This window comes from Mycteria americana, chromosome 12 (genome assembly GCF_035582795.1).
Source record: "Mycteria americana isolate JAX WOST 10 ecotype Jacksonville Zoo and Gardens chromosome 12, USCA_MyAme_1.0, whole genome shotgun sequence".
Taxonomy (NCBI): Eukaryota; Metazoa; Chordata; class Aves; order Ciconiiformes; family Ciconiidae; genus Mycteria; species Mycteria americana.
Window position 1 is genome coordinate 12,343,618 of NC_134376.1, and position 16,457 is coordinate 12,360,074.

General features: G+C 37.0%; 1 protein-coding gene across 10 annotated transcripts in view; it reads left to right on the forward strand.

The window, feature by feature from the left end:
* The window catches only part of MRTFB (myocardin related transcription factor B), an 87,868-nt gene that overhangs the window by 65,734 nt on the left and 5,677 nt on the right, over positions 1 to 16,457 (forward strand). For 8 of the 10 annotated variants that reach the window (XM_075514794.1, XM_075514796.1, XM_075514793.1 and 5 more), the window contains 8 exons: positions 642 to 782; positions 2,284 to 2,531; positions 4,107 to 4,260; positions 6,452 to 7,477; positions 8,884 to 9,039; positions 11,975 to 12,133; positions 12,441 to 12,578; positions 14,080 to 14,140. In XM_075514794.1, the coding sequence (XP_075370909.1) occupies positions 642 to 782; positions 2,284 to 2,531; positions 4,107 to 4,260; positions 6,452 to 7,477; positions 8,884 to 9,039; positions 11,975 to 12,133; positions 12,441 to 12,578; positions 14,080 to 14,140 (2,083 nt within the window). The remainder of the gene's footprint in view (positions 1 to 641; positions 783 to 2,283; positions 2,532 to 4,106; positions 4,261 to 6,451; positions 7,478 to 8,883; positions 9,040 to 11,974; positions 12,134 to 12,440; positions 12,579 to 14,079; positions 14,141 to 16,457) is intronic. The other 2 variants (XM_075514801.1, XM_075514800.1) reach the window with 2 other exon arrangements.

The following is a 16,457-nucleotide window of genomic DNA, read 5'->3' on the forward strand; positions in this document are numbered from 1 at the left end:
AATGTTCCTGACTTGAATGGGTGAGGTTACTTCTGGAGGTCCTTCCAGCTTTTTTTTATGATTTTGTAAGAAAGACAGAAAGAAAATGTTTTTGTGATATTTCTTTATTTGTTTTCATGTATGTTAAAAGGAGAAAAGAATTCTGCGAATTAAAACAACAGTGTAAAAGTTACGAAAACAAAGCCCTTCCTGAGGGCTTTTTTGGTATGTTGTTATAAATCCTTTTTGGTTATCATTCTTTTTACCTGCAGAAAAACCAACAATAATAATTAAGATGTTAATGTTGGAAAAATATCAATTTTTGTAGTATATCGTAATAAATACTAAAATCAGTTACTGTTTTGCTTTGGTGAAACTAGAAGTAAATCCTGTATTAGTAAAAACAGATTTGGGGTACATTTACATGCAGTAGTTAAAATGCAAACTAAGAAGTCAAGGTAAGAAACCAGTTTATCTTATTTGCTATATTTGAAGTGTGCCAAAATGTACACAAAAGAGTCCTGTCTTCACCATTCCTCCTAAGAATATTTTGTGAATTTGACATGACAGTAAATTGTCTTAACCTTTTCACATTTTTTCAATTATTCAGATGGTGGATGTTTTTAATGTTTCTTTTTTTCCTTATATTTTTTTAATACTAGTATCCACCTTTAACCTCTCCAGTTCCTGAATTTCTCAAAACTCCCTCTACAATCGAACAGCACGTTACACGTTCTACTGCTACAACCACCCTGAACACAAATACTGTATCTGCAGCAAAGCCTGGGCCAACATTAGTAAAGGTACGTATTTGTAACAATGGCATCTGAGGACTGTGTTCTTAATCTATGTCCTTTTCCAATGCTATATTTAATGAAAAAATACACGAGAAACGTTATAGTGCCTATAACTAACAACAACTTTCATTAGTGTACAGGAGAACATGCTGGGTTGTTGACTGAAAGCTGTTGTATGCCAAGATCAACCATTAATACTTGTAGGGACTGGCTCATTATTTCTAGAGTCTATTAATGTCCTTACATTACAGCTGACAAAAGTTTTCAAGCAGAATTATGCATTACATTGCTATGGAAGTTTTTAAGAAATAAGGACAATAGATTTTTGCAATATTGAGTTTCTACTTTCTGTTGGTGAAATTAATCTTTTCTAATCTAGTTTTGTATTGAGAATAATTTAATAGGAACAGAGGCAACAGCATTCCTAGTCTGCTTATAACCAAACTGGTGAACAGCATTGCTCCTTTTCCGCAACTATTTTCTTAGTTCATTTATTGTATAAGCAGAATGCACTGTGTGAGAGAAGTTACTGTATCCTTGTATTTGAATATCAGAAGAACATACTCAATTCTCTTTTCTGCACTGACCTGGCCAGCAGCATGGAAAACTTTTTCAAATACTATTAGAGAGGGGGTTGTGTTAGAAGATGTCTATAATATTTCATTTCAGCAACTTTGCCAAAGGTCTTCAGCTCTGTAATGATTATATGTATGTAGACTTCTACCTAACTACATGAAATTAATTCTTGGCTAAATTTATGAGGATGACCTCTAATAGTCAATTTCTAGTACAAATTTGGCTATATCCAGTGAAATCACTGGACTTGTACCAGCTTACTTAATGCAGGACCTTAATGACAAATTCAGATATCCCCCAGAGCAGGCTATCTGTGTAATATATGTGTATGGATCAACACAGGATTTCTGCTTTGATACCTTCCGTATGACTAGGTAACTGTCTTCAACTTTTCACTCAAAATAATGTCAAAGAGCTTGTAAAGGAAGAGAGTTTTACCACATGTGCAAGCATTGCTAATAAGGATACTGCTGAAAGTTTCATAAGAGTAATCCTGTAATTTATAGGACTGTCTGTCAGTGCTTTTAATCTAGACCTGTAAGTACTTCTGACCTGCAAGTGTTTACAGACAGACTTCAAGATACTACCTTTTACTTGTACAAAGTGCGAAGTGGCTTTGAACTTACCTGTTCAAGAAGAATGCCTCTTTGCAACGACAGGTCATGACTAGCAGAATCCCTTAGCTTCATTTGTGCCATCTATTAAAAAAACATTCACTAACTGTGATTTGATGACCCCGTCTTGTGCACAGTATAAATCAGCTGGAGTATGTTAGCTTTTCAGGGATGGTAAGCGATCCTTTTGGGCAGGTTTGCAGGGATAACTCTTTGTAGTAAATGCACTCCTCTATGCTTTGTCTTTATACTTTGCATAAGTGCTCATAAATGAGATGTCTGTTACAGTTGTTTCAATCTTTTCCATCCATGAACAGCAAAGCCACCCAAAGAACCCAAATGATAAGCATCGGAGCAAGAAATGTAAAGAACCTAAGCCAAGGGTGAAAAAATTGAAGTATCATCAATATATTCCACCTGATCAGAAAGGTGAGAAAAATGAGCCACAGATGGACTCCAACTATGCTCGTCTGCTACAACAGCAGCAACTGTTTTTGCAGCTGCAGATCCTGAGCCAACAGCAACAACACTACAACTACCAGACAATTCTACCTGCACCACTGAAGTATGTGAAGCATTGTTTGTGTCCTTTAAAGAAAAGATACATACATCAGTTATAGACTTTGTGCTTTAGAAATACATGTGTTTTTGCAAATGCTAAGAGGCAGTTGGAACCCAAGTAAACAGAAATGGCAGTGTGCATCACTGTGGGTATTATTTGCCTCATTTAAGAAGGTGATGAGGTGGTTCTCTTGTTAAAATACTCCTGAAGTCTGATAAGCCATAAAGTGGTCCTAGTTATTTTTGTGTGACGTGGAGACAGAACCTCCTACCTCTCAGCTGCATTTTTCCGACCAGATGCATATTTGAAACTCAAAAGCATTTATGCGAAAGCAAGAAAGTTTTGACACCATTTTCACTCAAATATGACGTAGGTAGGCAGAGCAGAAGAGAAGCTTACAGGTGATGGCTTTTACAAAGACACGTACTATTGTAGTGTTTTTATTGTCTTTTTACATCAGTTTCACAGACCACATTTTTGCAGTTTACAAATAAGAAGAAACAGTCATTTTGCATTAGGTAAAATTTGTATATTGTTTATAGCCTCATCTCTAATGCTTATATGAGTTCCTCATCAGTGTTGATCTTTAGCACTTTTAACAGTGAGAAGTATACTCTCTGATTCATAGATAGACGCAGTCAGAAAAATAAAGAGTTGCCAGCACTACAGCAGAATGAGAAGCTGACTATCTGCAGAGTTTCATTCTCACCATCTAAGACCAATCTTTCCCTAGAAGCGCTTACGGTGTAACATACCACAGTCACACAACCCTAAATTCAAATGACTTTCAACTGTTTTTTTTAAAATGAGTTTTCACTGAGTTATTTTTCCGCAGCAAGTGAGGCTAGAAAAGTTAAAGATACCATCTGTGGTTATATTTATAATTACCATGTATCCTAACATTTGGACTAGAGATGTTTCTGCCTGCTTACCCACGCTTCTTATGTTCCATTTACTGACATTTCAGAAACATTTCTTCATAAATCAGTTGAACGAAATAAGAGCTGACGTACGGTACCTAGTGTAAATGATGGCATTTTTAAATCTTTTACAATTATTTTGAGATCCTTGTATGAGATTCTTCTTATGACTACAGCTGATAAAAAAATGCATCAACTTCAGAGCAAACTGCCTTCACATCGGTCCTTACTAAATATGAACATTGGACAAGTATGTAGGGTTGATACACAGAGTTCAATATTCATTTTTTATTGATGTCAAACAAAAAAGTAACTAGTTGCCCTTGCTGATGATTAATTTGTATAAACTGATTCTGTAGTCCGTAGTATCCTCCAGGGATGCCATGACAATAATAAAAACTATGAAGCATGAATTAGTACGCTTAACTGAAGAGAGAATAAAATATCAACATACTACTCTGTTATGTTTTCTTCTCTGTGCTGTTCTCCTAAAACATTTAATGGTAATGTTTTACGTTAAATATGTATTTGTAAAAAAAAAAAAAAAAATTAATTCATTAACTTGATAGACACTAGATTCAGAATTACAGCTTCTTGACTGCAAACATAATATATTTAGCATTGACATTCTTGTCCCCCTTTTTTTTGCCACTTGAAGGCCACTGAATGACAAACAGAGTAACAACGGGAATACGCCACTGAATACTTTGAACAACAGTACACCAACATCAGCTGCCAGCTCACCAAGACAGAATAGTAATATTTCTAGCCGGAAACCAGGACCTCTACCTTCAAGCCTGGATGACTTGAAGGTAAAAAATAAGAGGGATTTGTCCATTCCTGTGCATCACTATAGGTCATAACTTGCAAACTGTTACTGTCAAGAATAAGCCCGGATATTGTTTACCAGTGAAAACTGTACTTTTCTCTTTAACTATTTAGAATAAGGTTGTCAAAGTTTTCATACACAAGTCTTCTGGACTTAAATATTTGTTTTGATTTAGCCTCCTCACATGCATATGTTCTAGAAATGACATTTCTTTCCCAAAGAAGAATAATTTCAGACAGATTTTATAGGTACATAATTTGATACCTTGGGTATGAGGTGCACTTCATGTGAAGTTTTAGCCCAGGCAGATTTAAACAGTAATTTCCTCATGACAATTTTAGTATATCAACAAAGAGGTTGAGTTAAGCAGTATAAATTAAAAGATGCCCTAATAATAACATATTCCGAGAGGTCACTGCTATAAAGCCAACACATTAATAACACTAGTAAAAGAGAATAAGAGATCATCTCACCAGAGTTCAACACGTTGTCTGAAAATGAACACTAAATTTCATAAAAGCTTCTTGAAGTTATAAATAATGGTGTAAACTCTGTTTAAACTGCAATATGAAGGCATTGCATAGGATCTTCTTCCCTCAGAAATACATTAACAGGAATTAATAATTGAGACACCTAATGGAAATGAACCTGAAGAAGCTTGTGGGGGTTTACGTTCAGATCCTTTCAATAGCAGCTACACGAATGTGCCAAACCTGAGCAGAGGAGTAGGGAGATCTGGTGAGCAGTTTATTCATGTCTCCCTTCCTTTACCAAGGTGTTGCATTTCTGAGGGACAGAAGCAAGTATTTTTTTAGACTTGAAGGGACAGAGAAGACGTTTTGGAAGATCAGATTCTCAAGACAGTAATGTATTACTGTCAGTTAAAGCCAATCTTTTAATGTGAAACAAGTCTAGAAAATGCAATTCAAACAACAGTGTTTGAAATAAGCTTTTCAAACTTTAAGTTATTAACTTTTTAAGATCCTTAATATCTGAATTTGTGCTTTGTAGTGATTAAAGCTGTTCACTTATTCATTTCTGCATAATTTATTGGTATTCCTGCTAATGTGGTAACAATAACATAAGCCATACTTGCAGACCTGCTGGTGGTGGTTTTAACACTGAATCATCTAAATCGGTTCAGGTTAAGAATTCAGGAATGCATTGTTGAAAAACAGAAAAATTGGAATGCACTCTCAAGCAAGTGTAGAGGATACCAGACTGGGGGAAACAGCTGATAATCATTGTTAGGTGGACATTTAACATAAAATGGCTGTGGTTCTTAGAGATGTTATGCAAATGGATTGCTGTGACTTTTCATCATTTCCAAACCATGAAGTTCTATAATTTAAAATTCTAGACTGGCAAAGTACTGAAATACTACTGAGGTCACTACCTTTTATTCTTTTAGAGTTGGTTAGAACATAAATATAGCCCAAACACTCTACAGGTAAATGTGGTGTATGTATATCATAAATAGAAGCCATTCATGGTGACTGTTCTTTTGTAATTGGTATTTTGAAGCACAGAATTAATTTACACTCAACACATTTGCACTTCACTTTATAATCTTATTGGAAAATTGAGAACATTCTTCTATCAGAAATTAGATTAATTTTGATTGCTTACACTTTTTACATTTGTAAAGGAAACCCAGATGGCACATAGCTGTAACTGCTCAGTTGCTAATTAGAGAGAGCGCCTTTTGTGTTGGATGGGTCTACTGAATCTACTGAATTTATCTACTGATAAAATTTCTCAGAAATAGGTCTATCTGTCTTGATAGTGTAACAAAGGGGTTCAGCATGCTAGTGTTCAGTGCTTTTATCTGCACTCCTGCCGTCATCTACAGGTTTGCTTCAGAAGTTTTTAGCCCAGAATTGGAGCTGTACATTCATTTTCCCATTTCAAATATTTATGAAAAATCAGCATAACTTTGCTACTGTTCATTGTACAGCAACTGAACACTACTAAGGTTTTGGCCACTTAAACAGTGAAAGTAAGTAGCAGGGCATGGAAACATGCTCACGGATCATGCACACTGTCAGAACCCAGAGGTGTAATAACTAGCAAATATGCTGAAAAATAATTTTTCTAACTAAGATGTGATAAGGTAGAATATATATAAGTAAGTCTTAATGTTTTATTTACTATTGTGCTTTATTTTATTTCAGGTAGCAGAGCTTAAAATGGAGTTGAAATTGAGGGGATTACCAGTGTCTGGAACAAAAACAGATCTTATTGAGCGTCTGAAACCCTATCAAGATCTTAATAACAATGGGGTTGCTACTAGTAGCTCTGTTACAGTAACCACTTCTACTGGGGCCACAGGTAACACTGGGGAAGTGACTGTGGCGTTTCCTGTTGCAACACTAAATAAACCAGTGGCTAATACGATATCCAGCTTTCCTCCAGAAAAAACATCTACCGGACCTGGCTGCAAAGTAGTAAATACTGAAAACATTAGCTCTCCTTTGCCTATATCTCCCTCTCCTTCAGAACAATCTAGTCTAAGCACAGATGATACTAGTGTGGCAGATACTTTCACAGAAATGATGACCATGATGTCACCATCCCAGTTCTTAAGTAATTCCCCACTAAGAGCAAATATGAGTGATGATAATCAGAATCGCAGCAGTGGAAGCATCTCAACCGTGGAGTTTGATGTAGCAGAAAAGGACCGCAAGCTTCAAGAAAAAGAAAAGCAGATTGAAGAGCTCAAAAGGAAACTGGAACAAGAGCAAAAACTTGTGGAAGTACTGAAAATGCAACTTGAGGTTGAAAAACGGGGACAACAGCAACAGTCTCAGGCTTCTGGTACCTCAGCTGCTTTGGAACAGAAGCAATTCAGTGTTGCTGTCAAAGATGAAAATGCTCTTACTGACTGCTCTAGTACAAGTCAATCTGTACCTGCAGCTAGTCATTCTTTAGGACAGTCGGTATATACTAGTGGCCAGAATCCAGTTGCCAAAAAGGCAGTTGTTATCAAGCAGGAGATACCTGTGGCCAAAGCTGAACCTCAGAATGCCATTTCTCAATTTTATGTTAATCCACAAAGGCAGCCGCAAACTGCAGTTGTTGCCCAACCTCAAGCTTTATTAACTACCCAAGGAACTGCACAGCTGCTCCTTCCACTGTCTATCCAGGGACCGAATTCTACCACTGCAGTGCAGCTACCAGTTGGAAACATAAAGTTGCAGGTAAGGGTGTTTTTATTTTTCATCATGTAAACTGCATGGCACTATTTGCATAATTTAGTATAAATAGGTAAATGTGCTGCCTGTAAGATTACCTTAAAATTAGGCTTAGCCTGTTTCTGCTTTTTAGGGAAAAGAGTAGAAAAACTTAAGAGCCAATCTCTGTATAACTTCTTCTAGTACTTGCTTTCTTTGCGACTTTTGTTCCCAGATACTCCTTCCTGAACAGTAATTGTCTTACCGTGTGCTGCTTCCATGCACAGCTGGTTTTGATTTATATCAGCATATATCACCATTTTGTTAACTCCACATTGTAATAGAGAGCTACAAACCCAGTACTTTATTTTGAGGTATACCTGCTTGCAAAATGTGTTTGAACTTCCTTGTGTGGTGATGGCTCATTATATTTCAAAACGTGAATGCTAGGTTGTAGAACTCCAGTGGAGTTATAAAAAGAAACCATGGTTACACAAAATTATTTCTAGGCTGATTATAGGTAGTATCACAGTGAATAAATACAGCATAAACCAAGATAGGTTATAAATGAAGAGGTATAAGAGTAATCTGACCAAGCTGAAACAGTTTAACCTGTTGGTCTAAGGTAGAATTAAGCATATACTACTTCCCAGTGGCATTACTGGGACATAGCTAGATGAAATCCCCTGCACCCACATGGTTATTGTGCCAGCAAAGTATTCTTTCACGCTCCAGCGTGTACTGGGCTGTTGTGGCATGTTGTGGGCCTAGGCTTTGGTGCTAGCATGTGCACCATCATGTTTAGCAATACTTATGAGGGCTGTAAAATTCTGATGGGGATGGACCCCACAGTCTGCAGTGCAAGAGCTATTCCTGGTAGCTAAACACCCAGACAGATCTTTGTCTAAATTGTTCTAAAACCCTGCTAGAATTCTGTAACAACCTTAAGCAGCTTATTCTGGTATTTCACTTCACTGATATTGCAGAAAGTTTTCCTAACTACCAGCTAAAATTGTCTTTCCTGAGGTTAGACATGCTTCTTGCCTTTCAGTGGCCATTGAAAACTACTATCATCTTCTTAAAAAACACCTTTTTCTAATTTTGTCTTTTTGGTTACTCAAACCCAGTTCTTACAGTCCTTTCTTGCTGGGTATGCGCTCTCTCTATCTGTTATTATTTTCATTGCTCTGCAATGGACCCTCTCCAGTTTGTCTTTATCTTTCTTAAACTCTGTTGGCAAAAACCACCACCTTTTAGCTGGGAACTCACCAGTACCAAACAGTAAAAATTTTGTCTCCTATACGCAGTTCACACTCATCCTTCCCAGAATACATGCTATTGCTATTCTGCATAATCTATGCAATAGATTTTTTTACACGACGTAATTTACTGTGAGATACAAATAATGCAAATATTTTATCTTCATCCTTTAGGCTCAATCAAAAGCTGGAATACAGACCCCATCACAAATACCTGCTCCTATTTCTTCCTCTGGCCTGGTCCAGACAGCACCTCAGATGCATACTCCACAATCAACACAAACTACCATCACGCAGCATGCACTTGGTCAGACCCAACAAATCAGAAAGGTTTGTGGATAGCGATAAGCATTACAATAAATAGTAGTGTAATCTAATTCTAGGCAGTGCATTTAGAATCTTTTATGTGTTATCTGCATCATATATAAATGATCAAGTCACCTAACATCTCTGTACCACGTTTTTCTGTGGGATACAATGGGCTTGTAACTCCTCCTCTTTCCAAAATTTTAGTCTGTGCAGGACTTTATTTTTCAGTTGCAAACAAATACATAAGGCTCAAGATTTTTTATCTTAATAAGTTAAGTACTCTTATGGCACCACTGTTACTATGTTCTTCCTCATGCTGGGCACAAGTGGTATACCAGGTATTCCAGTCAGTTTCTCTTATTTGTCACTGGCTAAAAATGGAAGATTCTTATAGGCTTAAGAGAAAGCTTTTACCTATGGTTTCAGAGATCTATTCTTTTCTCGAGTTCCTTTTAGTTTTCCTACTTTCCTTGTTGATTTCATCCCTACTTATGAAGAAAGCTATGGACTCAAATACTGAGGATAGCAATTCCAGTGAGTCAAAACCCCACCATACCTACAATACATGTCTTCCTGAGGAATGCAGGGAATGATTCAGAGAGAGATCTTTCACAACCAGCTCTGAAATTTCCCATTCCAAACCAGATGTTCATCCACCACTGGATGCACAGCTGAGAGTGCCAATCCAGTCGTGTTCATATGGTAACTGATACCAACCCATGAGCACCAGTCATCACAAAAGAAAAGGCTTTCTCCTCCTTTGAGCCTCTTCCAGGCTGGCCTCTATTATTAGGAACTCAGAGATTTGTTTTGGACCTTTGCTGCTTCCTTATCAGTGCTATCGACTCTAAGGCTCCTTATCACTTAGGAGAACAATGTTTTTCAGCCTGCCCCAAAGAAAGGATAATTCAAAAACAAATGAAATTTCAAGATGAAGAGGGTAATTTTTAGAGTATGTTACGTAACTGCTACAAAATATCTCAGCCTTCAAAGTTTATTTCAGTTTACAAATGTGCATCATAAAACCCATGTTCTGATGTGATTTGGGGCTTCTACCTGTGCAGTGTTGTCTAATCTGCTTCTGCTAAGGTTCTTGTTCCAGAAAAGAACTTAGAAGATGTATGATTATGCCTTGCCATTCTTAGACAGCTGGCTAATAAAGGGGAACACAACTCAATGAGCATCATCACTCTTCAGACTGTTTGTTCAATCTGTTTAATTTCATGGACATCGAGGTTACCCTACAGAAGTCAAAACTGACATATATCCAAAAAGCAGATTTCATCCAGATTCCCTGGGATTTGGTGAGGGCTAATCTTACCTTGTTAATTTGACAGGTCCCATATAGAAATTTTCCAGTCATCCTGAGGCATGTACTTGTGCCAGAGACTAGCAGTTTGCTTCCTTTGCTGTCTAGAAGTTCCTTAAAATGATTGCAGGAGATAACCAAGAGAATTGTACCCTCTGGTCTTTCCCCCTATTCAGATCAGTTGTCATGGAGACCACATAGTTCCCAGCAGACTTTAGTCTGCATCTGGCTGTGCTGGAGCTGAACAGCCTGCCTATCCTAGCTGTTTTTCTCACACATCTACTGCCATCTTTTACACAGGGAACCAGAAAGCACAATTGCACTGTTTTTTACATACAGTAGATCAGGACAGTCTTCATGCATTCAGCATTAGATCTACCTGTCTGCTGTTTGCATTTCATGAGGCTTGGATATTTCAGCAGGCAGATTGAGGTAATGAACTGTGAGCGCCTAATGCTACTTATTAATTTAACACTTTTTAGTGAAGTTGGTCTTCCTAATAGTGATCACCTCCATAAATAGTTGTTTTCCAGAACCGGTTGCCTTGAATCCATCTAGACTTTCTCAGGTAGCTCAGATTTTTATGTAAACCAGCTGATTATTCCATTTATTTTCTCCTACACACTTGAGGTGTCTCTTCACATTCTAACTACCACATGGCCCTTGTTCTTCAATTAATTCAGTAATAAGGAGACATCTCCACAGCCGTTCACCTCAGTGGTAGACAGCTGGAAAGTACAACAGTTTTCACACAGATGATCAGGTGGCTAACAAAAACTGTATTAAGCCCTCTCACAGCAGACTTAATTTCGTATTCAGACTGTACTCCACAAAGCTTATCCTAGCTTTATCTCCATTCCCGATCTAAGATTTGTCACACTCTTGTCATAAAGGTATCTGGGAGTGACACTGAATTTAACAGAACAGGCTTATGCATTCACACATTCGTAGCTCCTCTTCCTCTCCCTTTAACTTAAAAAAAATGAGAAGTAGGATACTGCTTGGAATCATTTGCAATGAGTCTATGGACTATCAGTTGAAGAAATAAAGTTTATATACCAGTAACCAAATTTACAGGTGATACCCAAGTTCATCAGTTATATCTTTTGCCTCTCCCTCACTACTCATAGATATCTGTAGTTAAAAGAAATTAGAATTATATGGCACAAACCAAACTATTCTGTCTTAAAACAGGCAGCACAGGACAAGTGTGGATACATATAATAGTTTCTATCAGGCCAGAAATAAGTTCATTTTAGTGACTGTCCACTAGGTGGGGAAATCATACATACTGTATTAAACTGTTCCATACTCTTCTGAATGTATTTCAGAAAAATTATATTACAGTTTCTCATGCTTCCTGGAAAATCGCAAGAAAATATTTTTAGTTATCAGTGATGAATGACAGCATGTGACAGCACAAAGTTGCTTTCAAAGAGTAATTGTTCTAGATTTACAAATTATTCCATGGGAGGGAAAAATCACTACAAATAACATTCCCTTAATAGAGAATTTAAGCAAGCAAGTATTTAAGTCTTAAATAAAGTAACAAAGTCTTAAACTTTATTCATGTAATTTACCCAATGTTATTAATTTAAAACAAAAAAAAACCACACAACCTAAGACTGATGTATTAATCCTTTACAGGTTTTTCCACCTACCACATCAAATACAGTATTTTCCTATCAGACTGCACCAGTTACAACACCTTCACAATCTTTTATTAATAAAACATCAAACTCTAACATTCACACTGGTGGTAATCAGGTTCCCTCTGTGCAGAATGGACCTGGTACTCCTAATAAGGTAAGATTGGCCCAACAATGTTCCATAAAGTTCAGTTTTATATTATTATTATTATTAAATAACATGTGACTATGTACATACTGCAGTTCACTCAAGGAGGAAGAATGTTTTGTAGATTTTAATAATGCATATATGTATGTATGTGTGAGAAAGAAAGAAACTATTATTTTATCCCTCTGATTACCTATGCTATTGTTATTTGTAAGTATGTAGACTGGTACGACAAAATAGGATAATCTGAACAACTTTATACATCTTGAATTCACTAGAATGTATTGTTTAGTCATTATCTTGTTATTTCACACAGCCTGGCTCGCCATCTCAAGCCCAGCCTTACATTGTTCAACAATCCCTCTTCAACAACACAGTATCCAAGACAAAAGATCCTCCTCGTTATGAAGAGGCCATAAAACAGACCCGCAACATTCAGACATCGCACCGTGAGGTAGTTATTTTCTCCTGTTTAGTCTATTAAAAACATTTTTTTCTTTAGAATTATCAAAGCCATTGCTTATTTTAGTTTTTTGTTTAGTGTCAAGATTTTCTAACACCAGAAACCCTAACCTAGTTATTTTCATAACTGCCTTTAACTACAGGACTCCTGTTTCCTGATTCTTTTTATTAAAGCAGCAGACATGTAAATAAGTCTTACAGTATCCAGTTGGTGATATATATAATAGGGATAATGCTGCTATTGCTACTTAACAATAACTATCCTTCAACTGACTTGTTTCAAGGATGTACGATACCCAAACTTCAGACTTAAAAGAGAAAATATATTCATATTTTCCAAAGTGAGTAAACTTGAGGAGAATGTAAGTGAGTGTGTTTATACACACTTAGGCAAACATATATATATACGCACACACACACACACACATACATATATACATACATGAGCATAGGTGCTTGCTTCAAAACAGTCTATATTTAGTGAGCTTGATGAAATAATCCTAGGTAGTGCTTTGTCAGTTTAGCATGATACCCTTAATGTTGGAGGAAAGTTGCAAACAAAACTAATGAGCATCCCTAACCTCATACGTTTCTGAACTATCCCAAAAGATAAAACCTTGTAGCGACCTAGTACTGGTTGCTGGTTTTGTGGTGGCAGATACTTGGGCAGAAGCATGGGTATCTAATGCCATTCTACATGTTCTTGGCATGTCTGAGACATCCTCACAGTGAAGGCACACAGGTCTTCTTACACGACTCTATCACTACCAGTTAGCAAAGTGCCTCCCCACTGGCCTCTTTTCAGGAGCTAGATCTCCTGATGACAAATTACTTCCTATCTCCAGAGTATAACCAATGTTTTAAAACACTGTTTTAGTTTTGAGACCATCATAAAAGTCTCCACTTTTCCTAGACTGTTTTTGAAAGAATGGGTTTGTGGGGTTTTGTTACCTTTTGCTTAAGGTTCAGATATTCAGGAGATAGTTGTTTAAAACAAACAGATAAACGGCTGATGAAAGCTCTCCCCCCCCTTTAAAAAAGAAAAGAATGTGAATCTACAAATTGAAAAAACAAAAACCTACCTAACAAAATGCATCTTACATGATGGCTATTCGCAGGATATCTCTGAGAGAAAGCAGTTCAGGGTGCACCCCCAAAGTCCTGCAGTTGTTCCAGACACTTACCCTGCTACAAAACAGGGTTAGTACTTCTCCTTATCCCTGGTTTCCTGCACCTCTCTTCTAGGTTGCCTTCATGAAATCTTTGTCTTGCTTTTCAGATTTTTTCCCTATTCCTTTGTACTGAAACCGACCACAGGGATTACAAGTGTCTCTCCAAACTATTTCTCTGTTTTCTAGATTGACAGTTTCATATGAAGAATTTTAGTCTTGATCATAGGTTAGTACTTATGTACTATTGAGAGAAGCTAGGATCAATCCGCTTAGGAAAAAATACTACATGAAAAAGAATAACCCTTTTCTCATGCACTACAGCTTTCCAGTGCGCACAGTCAGCAGATGGATGATCTTTTTGATATTCTCATCAAGAGTGGAGGTAAGCTAATTGACATCTGTGTGATGTAGTGATTTAAAACCTGATAATAAAAACTCAGTGCTATAATCAAAGGAAAGAATTCTTCCAGGGAGAGGAGGTAGAAGCTATCCAGCCTGGATGAAACTAGTATTTCTGAAGGTTTGCAATAATTATCTATTAAAGAAAACATTTACCAAAACACACACAGTCAACCTGCTGTGGAACTTCTCTGCTTGTTAATTAGCCCAGGCAGACCTTTGCAATAATCCACACAGCATTCAAATGAGTACTGTGTTCAGCTCTGGGGCGCCCAACATAAGAAGGACATGGACCTGTTGGAACTAGTCCAGAGGAGGGCCATGAAGATGATCAGAGGGCTGGAGCACCTCTCCTATGAAGACAGGCTGGGAGAGTTGGGGTTGTTCAGCCTGGTGAAGAGAAGGTTCCAGGGAGACCTCATTGCAGCCTTCCAGTACCTACAAGAAAGCTGGAGAGGGTCTTTTTACAAGGGCATGTAGCAATAGGACAAGGGGTAATGGCCTTAAACTGAAAGAGGGTAGATTTAGATTAGATATGAGGAAGAAATTCTTCACTATGAAGGTGGTGAGGCACTGGAACAGGCTGCCCAGAGAAGCTGTGGATGCCCCATCCCTGGAAGTGTTCAAGGCCAGGTTGTATGGGGCTTTGAGCAACCTGGTCTAGTGGCAGGTGTCCCTGGCCATGGCAGGGGGGTTGGGACTAGATGATCTTTAAGGTCCCTTCCAACCCAAACCATTCTATGATTCTATGAAAATAACACCTTAAGTTAGCATAGATGTATTTTATCTAAATTTGAAAAGTTGAGCAAGTCCATATAATGTATATTGAAATTATACAAAAAATAGAATGAGGTAAGAATTAAAGCATGCTGATACTAAAACTTCATTAAATATAACCATGTATTATCAACTGTAAACATCAAAGGTACATTACTGGAAAAAGTATGTATGAACTACATAGAGACATTAACGAATAACAACTTTCTATGTCAGTTAAAATAAGGGAGCTATCAGAAAGGAACTGAAATAACTAAAGTAATATACAAAGTAGCTTGGCAGTAAAAGAAGGAGGCTTTCAGGCATAATTAGGCTTTGTAGACTGAGAAGCCATTACAATACTGGGAAATGTTCTGGTGCCAAGCAATTCAATTAACTTAATGTTTTGTACTACAGTCATATAAGGATCTTGACAGCAGTGAATGCCAAGACATAAGTGACTGATTGTAGGATATTAGAAGATTTTAGCCATATTCTAAACATCAAAGTATTTTCTCATTTTAAAGCAAATTGCAAAGTCAGCTGAAGAAAATGGAGTAGACAGTGACAGACTGAGATAAGTGACCTGTGCAGTGAACAACTCAAGCTAAATTCAAAAATGCTTTCAGTGCTTTTATTAAAATATTGCATGGGTAGTTCGAAGAAGTTCTACCTCTGGAACAGAGGATGTAAGAAACATTGGTGTGCTTACTTAAATATTTGCTTTGAGTTTTACATTACTAAAGCTATTTGATCTTAAAGGTAACAACTGCTCTGTATTTGTGAAGTTGTCATAAAAAAGCAAATGTTTCCTGATAATCTTTATGAAAAATAAAGCATTCAGGGGCTCTTGCACTTACATTAGCGAGTTCTACACTGAAAAATGTTTAGTTTATTAATGTACTTCAAGAGAGTGAGAGGATCCATTTAGTAATGGTTTGCTTTTACTAAGCAATCATTTCAACAGATGCTCTTACAGGTTTTAAGAATGTGGTTTTTGCTTGGAAAACTGGTGCAAAATATATTGTCAGGTATAGTTTTGCTGGCAGAAACATCGTCTGTGCTAGGGGATTTATTTGCATATTCTGGTCTGTCTAATCTTACTTTTGGACTCCATTTGCATTTAAGAATTAACTGGAACTTACTTTGCTTTATTTCCTTTTATTGTTACTGCCACTACATGGAACTTCTTACATGGAACTTCTTGACAGGAGAGTAGTTTTAGATTCTGGAATCAGGAATAAATGCATCCTAATCACATCAATTGATCTCTTAGACTAATTCATCAAGGTGGACACAGTACTAAACAGGGATGGAACTGAAATTTGGTTCAGGTATTCTTCTCTAAATTAGGAAATGTGTTGGTTCCACATTCTAATTAAAAGAACTATAAACATGAAGGAGGTAAAGCTAACATCTAGAAAATTGTTCCTTTTTTCATCAATATAAATATTCTAATTGGCTGAAGTATTACTGAAAGCAGAACTCTGGAACTTGTTTTGGAACACTTTGTTGTTCATAGAGTACCTGTCATAGTCTGATGT